At 42.9% G+C, this 6,120-nt stretch overlaps 1 protein-coding gene across 2 annotated transcripts; it reads right to left on the bottom strand.

Moving 5' to 3' along the window:
- Nucleotides 1-859: 859 nt before the first annotated feature.
- mepcea (methylphosphate capping enzyme a) lies at nt 860-6,073 on the bottom strand. 2 transcript variants are annotated; one of them, XM_061298557.1, is made up of 6 exons: nt 5,935-6,073; nt 3,686-5,251; nt 3,506-3,595; nt 3,184-3,402; nt 2,981-3,104; nt 860-2,889 (listed from the first exon to the last, which is right to left on the bottom strand). In XM_061298557.1, exons 2-6 carry the CDS (start codon nt 5,201-5,203, stop codon nt 2,855-2,857), a joined length of 1,986 nt encoding a protein of 661 aa, XP_061154541.1. In that variant the 5' UTR covers nt 5,204-5,251; nt 5,935-6,073; the 3' UTR covers nt 860-2,854. The 2 variants fall into 2 exon arrangements, with proteins under 2 accessions (XP_061154541.1, XP_061154540.1); XM_061298556.1 differs by having other exon boundaries at nt 3,506-5,251.
- Between the last annotated feature and the right edge of the window lie 47 nt (nt 6,074-6,120).

The following is a 6,120-nucleotide window of genomic DNA, read 5'->3' on the forward strand; positions in this document are numbered from 1 at the left end:
TCACGTGTGCTCGTCAGAGGCCTTGAGTTTTACTTTCAGCCCTCTTAAAATTTAGTACAGTTTGAAAGTGAGCCATTTTGCTGTGAATCTGTAACCTATAGGCTCACAAATCTCCATTTCTTTGTTTGAAATACCGTATGATATATTCTGTATCTTGTATATATTTTTTAGTCCTATGGAAGATTTCAAATACCTTCTAAAATGGAGTGGGATTAATAAAGGTGTGGAAATACAAATACTGTGTTTATTTCATTTCCCAAATACATACAAAGCAGAAACGTTGAGTTTTGCAACCTGGTTTGCATGATCATATTTTTGGTAAAGACAAAAAAGTAGTCGTATCATATTGATTGGGTTTCAAGAACAAATTTTGATTATTTGAAATTGGAAATACATTAAAAAAATAAAGTAAACAAGTAGTTTTATTCATTTTTGGAGTCTATACAAGGCTTATAAATTGGGAATCTCTCCTAGCTGACTGGGCAAGAGGTGGGATGCACCCCGAATCCATTTGAACACGAACAATAATCCAAATATATTTGTGCTGTGTTTGTATGAACATAAAATGTGGAAATGAGTCCAACTCTGGCCAACATTCTACTGACAAGACACAATAATAGTATAGTGACGGACTCAAATAGTAGCTGTGGTGGAGCAGCGCTTTTGTGAATGAAGTGCCTCTTGTTTTCGTTCTCGCCATCGTGTCTGTCTGTCTGTGGACAACATTGCCAACCAGACATCAGACATCACAGTTCAACAATCTTGATTGCAAAGCACATTCATTGTTCTTCTGCCTGTGAGACACAAAGGTCAAATGTCTGTGCAGGTGATTGTTGACAAACTAAACCACGAGTTGCAATCAATTACAAATACTAGCGTTTACTTTTATTATTATTGGTCACCTGTCTAAAAGTGAAGTTTAAAGACGGCCGAGGGCGTAGCAGATATCAAAAGTATGGATGCTATTTGTCAACATGAGCCTCTGCATTGTGTCATGAATTTTTGTACAACAACGTGACCCAACGTTATAACGACAGACCCCCACAGACTTGTTTACAGCAGGCTGTCATTCGAGGTTTTACACAAGCAGGGTTTCACAAAGGTTGACTGATGAAAGTATGCCAAGTTCAAATATAACACAAATGTCTCCTGCGGAAAATTACATTTATTCCCTCAAGTCATCAGTGCAAATTCAACATGAAATACAATGCAGCTAAAAATCATACACCCTTTGAGTTCCTCTATCTGTTGTGCGACTGGAGGATCTTATTTTGTGTGTGTATGGGGAATCCCTACTCTTTCTTTTTCCATTTTTTACAGGGCATATATTTCATGTGCAGCAAAGACACAATTTAGCTTGGATACCTGGTTGTGACATTTTCAGAGACAGTATGGTGCAATCAGGCAAATAATCACAGCACACATTAAGGACTAACAAAGATATAAGTCTTGATGTGTGCTGTAGGTGGAAAAATTAATTAGTGATAAAATGAAACTGGCCCTTGATTTTACAGCCAAGGGCTTGCTTATGCCTGAGAATCGGATTGTCTTAGCTTAGCAGAAAATATGTTATTTGGTGAGGTCAATTACATTTCTAACTTATGTTTTGTGTTCCTTAACATTAAAAAAAAAATCTGCTGAGGGTGTGTTTGAATTTGGAAACAAATAAACTGAATACAGGTCAACAGCATATTGAACAAAGACAAAAAAACAAGTGCATTAATTTGACACCAATGCTCCTTGTAATCAATTTATATATTGAAAACTGATGAAATTGTTCATCCATGTGACTTTTAGGGGAGGAATAGCAAACGATTGAAATTTTTCAGCAAATGGATTAGTGATCCTTTTTTTTTGGAAGCCAAAAGATAAAAAACTCCTTTGACAAAAAGGGCGCAAAGGCAAATGCAACTACTAATCAATAAGTAGTAAAGAACTCAACAAGGACAAAAGTGAAACAAAATTCTGATGTAACATTATCACTTACTGAAACAGAAATATACACCATTTATCACCTCGGGAATAAATGTGCCGCTGCAGTGAATTAACAATTATTAGATACAATCATCACTGACAGCTGCTCGTACATAACAGCTGACATGCTGTCATAAAAATTCAAGTGCAAAAGACCCATAAAACAGTTGGCAGCAGCTAAAACTGCAGATTATTACAATTGTGTTTGTGAAAACACGGCATGGTACTGTCTGGTTTAGTCATCACTTCAGAAAGCATTAATTTACTTTTAAATTGTGCATAGTTGCCAGATATCGGATTTAAAGTGGGTTCAAGAAGCTGGAGCAAGTCTGCCATGGGTCCTTTGCTGCTTCAATTTTACATTCATGAGCACAAGATTATTAACAGAACGTAAAAGTCGAGCGGTGGTGTCAGTGGCATGCTACCAACAAGATGGCAACAGGCTTGCCAAATGGTCAGCATCATGTCTCAGTTACGCCTCCTACCGTTAGAATGGAGTATTACAATGACCCTCCCAAACTTGAAAATATGACATGACACTTAAAGCAACATGGAAAAAAGGAAGCCCTGTTCACATTTTATGGAAGATGTCAACCTTGCTAACTGACCATGTTGGTCGTGTTTTAGGGGTACTTTGACTTTTAATGTATTCAGTCAACTCCTGGGCCTTATCTTGAAATAACGTGTGCCAAAAACAGAACATCAAGGTGACGTAAGAGTCTTTTCATTTTCCAAAAAAAAAAAGGAAAAAAAAGTGTATCCTGCTTTTGGTCCCCTTCTTAAAGAATGTTCCTTGCCAAGAGTCCATGCCACCAATGGGACAATCCAATAGCTGGCTGTGTGGTCACTCACATTCCGTATCCTCGCAAGGCAGAAGCGCTCATTTGTGAAACAAGTAGATTGGCCTTTGGAAACCTGAAGGAAGAGGTTGATCATGACATCAAACCACAATGCAGAACAACCTCATGTTGATTTTTTTTTCCGGAAACAATGAATAATTCACTACCTCTTGCTAAACTCTTCGGCGTCCCGAGAAACTCACAACTGGTGAAGCCCACTTCATTGGTGAGATATGACAAAAATTGATCCGGCTTGAGGTGAATGCTGTTAAAGTTTCTGTTGATGTTATCCTAGTAAGCGGGAGAGAAAACATTCCGTTGATTAATCGAAAGAAAATAGTCTTCCAATGAAAAGCTTCTCTGCCTTTACCGTCAGCTTCTTCCTCTTGATGTAGGACTGCCATGGCTGTGGCTCCAGGATGAAGATGCCTCCGGGATGAAGATGCCTGTAAACTCTCTTGAAGAGTCGCTTGAGGCCGCTGTCCCCCCAGTTCAGGTGAACCCATTTGGTGACGCTCAGACACAGAATCACGTCATACTCTGGTCGTTGGGTCAAGAGCAGGTTATCGTTCTGCAGCACATAATTGGCCTGAAGCAAAAAGAGAAGTAAACATTCAACAACTTGCCTCCTCCTGTAATGTTTATAAATAATAAATAGTAATCAGCTCAGTTTACATAGGACACCATTTTACCTTGATGAAAGACACATTGGCAGGGAACTCCCCCGGTTTTGCGGTGGACGATTCGGTAAGTGGAGGTGCAGCAATGGGCCCCCGGGAAATCTGCAGGGACAGAGGGAAAGAGCAGCTCCCGGCCTGATCGCTAAATACGTGCGTCTTTTCTTTTGTTTCGCCATCTTGTCGGGTCTTGACCTGTTCCGTGCCGCTAGAGTCTTTGTCGCCGGCCACCTCTGCCAGGCCACCATCCCCTTGCAGTGCGTTGCCGTTTTCCCTGCTCTCCGTGTGCTTGTCCTCGAGCCTGGCCTCTTGCATCTGCATCTCGGAGAGGTAATGCCTGATGTTCTTGCGGGCGGCGTGCACCAACCCGTTGTCGATGTCCAAACCTAATATGCGGGCGGGGCGCAGGGTTTTGGCGATGTAGAGCGTAAGATGGCCCGAGTTGCAGCCTAAATCCAGCACACGTTTCCCTTCAAACCACTCTGGACGGAGGATGTGTATCCGTGGGTCTTCGCTTGTGCTGGGGTTGCGGTAACCGTAATATTTGTTGTAGTTGCCATACTGGAACTTCTTCTTCTGTTGCTCCCTGGCCTGCTTGTGGGGATGCTGGTGCTGACGACCGCCCGCAGCAGATTTGGCTCCACTCTTGGGCGTGTGGAAGGAATTTTTGGATCCCCCAGGTTTATGATTTTGCTCAACCGGTGCAGATTTTGCATTTGGGGTGGAGTGAGTCACAGGGGGTTCCATTTTGACAGAGTTGCGCCTACGCTTGCGCCTGCCTGTGTGCTGGTTGGCCCCCACCGGAAGGCAAGTGGAATCCTCGGCAGACATGGACGTCGCTTCTTCCTTTAAGTTTGACGAGTCGTCTGCAGAGTGGTCACGAGACTCGCCCTCGCCACCGGAGACTCTGTCTGACGCTTTAGCGATGTCAGGATTCGAACGTGTTACCGTACCGGGAAATGACACAGAGTGTCCACTTTTGATGTCATTTTTTCCACAGTCTGAAACGTGTAACTGGGTTGAAAAGCTGCCACCGTGATGCCTGTTGCGATGCCTCCTCCTTCCACCGCTCTTTAAAGGGGACACCAAGAAGCTGCTATCTCCTATGCAGCTGTTCAAATTGAGAGGATCTGTGATGTCCCTGGGGATGAGGATCTCCACAGGGTCTCGACTCTTTGCCGGCAACGGAGATGATTTCGGGGTCTCTGCGTTCAGCGCCCTGTTGACCTCTTCATCCTGCAGGCTGTTGAGATTTAGTGGGTCAAAAATGTTACCACCTAGGAGGAAATTAGTGGGCAGGACAGAGTCACTCTCTGAGTTTGCCCGCCGTCTCCTTTTACCAGAGCTCGGATGCTTGAAACTAAAGTTGGATGTGTTGCGACGCTTTGCCACTCTTATTTGTTGATGCTGTTTGGAGTTATGGAAACTATTCCTGCGATTGATGCTTGTTTCGTTCCCTTTGGCTCTTGGCCCAGTGCCATCAGAGTGGCTCAGAGTGTCCACTGTGCTGGTGTGTCTGGGTGAAGCGGCGGTGGCTGGGACCGGGCATGAGGCCGCCAAATCAGAAGCCGCCAAGTCAGAAGCAGCCTCGGCTGCGCATTCCGCTAAAATTGATGTGCCGCTGCAACTTCCAGAACATTCTGAAAGCTGCAGAGATGAAGCTGAACTAGCCTGTGGGCTAGCGGTCTTTACGGTGTCTTTGTCGACAGACATTGTGGTTGATTTCCAGAGCCACTTTGGACTTGGACACTTATATTGGATCTGAAAGTTAGCAAAGAGATCATATGGAAAAAGTCAGAAAAGCAACAATATCATTTTTAATGGAGATACTGGCAACTAGTGTAATGTCACTGTAAGTAGCAATGTGACAGGTGCATGTAGAATTTTCTGAAACAAATATGTATTGAGTAGCGGGCACTACAAACTCCTTTAAATCCTATTTTTCCAAAATCCACATTCTGATTTGCAAAATTATTGGTGCATTATATTCAACTAGACTAAGAATTTTGAAAGTGTCATTTTTGTGGGAAAACCTTGTCACGTTGCTACAACCAGCAAGAACATAAAATACACTTATTCTACAAACAATACATAAGAAATAAATCTTTACCCTGACAAAATCTATTAAGATAATTTGTTTTTCCCACTTAAACTTAACTACTATTAAATTACATTGGTGGCATTTAAGACAGGGCAGGGGTTAATGATGTGGGGGAAAAGTTCGAGCCACTATGCTGGACAGTTACCCTGTTAGCATGTTAGCTCCTATCATCCGGGCCAACGTCGAATAAACGTTCAATTTAAAAGACATCGATGACCACAAAAAGTGCCTAATTCGACTTGCAACGCCATAAGAATACCGCGTGACTCGAAGTATATTTCGAAAATGAACACCTTTTCAAGCACAGTCCAGACTGTGGACACCATCAAAATAATACACTCACCTCGCAGTTCTCCCCGCCTCCGGCTGGACTGTCACTAGCCGAGCTAACGTTAGCTAGCAGCTAACTAGCATACAAGTGGAACCACATCGATGCTAGCACACAGCTAAAACACATATTAATGATAATAATAATAACAACATAAACAGCGCGTGTGTCTGCGCTAGTCAGGACGTGGTGTGATCTCCA

This window comes from Syngnathus typhle, linkage group LG15 (genome assembly GCF_033458585.1).
Source record: "Syngnathus typhle isolate RoL2023-S1 ecotype Sweden linkage group LG15, RoL_Styp_1.0, whole genome shotgun sequence".
Lineage (NCBI taxonomy): Eukaryota > Metazoa > Chordata > Actinopteri > Syngnathiformes > Syngnathidae > Syngnathus > Syngnathus typhle.

What these genes read in the sequence shown, in the direction of transcription:
- mepcea (XM_061298556.1), bottom strand. Translation starts at nt 5,203, where the DNA reads ATGTCTGTCGACAAAGACACCGTAAAGACCGCTAGCCCACAGGCTAGT. An exon ending in TCAAGAGGAAGAAGCTGACG is followed by an intron (nt 3,105 to 3,183) that starts GTAAAGGCAGAG and finishes CCCGCTTACTAG; the next exon opens with GATAACATCAACAGAAACTT. An exon ending in GCCGAAGAGTTTAGCAAGAG is followed by an intron (nt 2,890 to 2,980) that starts GTAGTGAATTAT and finishes CTCTTCCTTCAG; the next exon opens with GTTTCCAAAGGCCAATCTAC.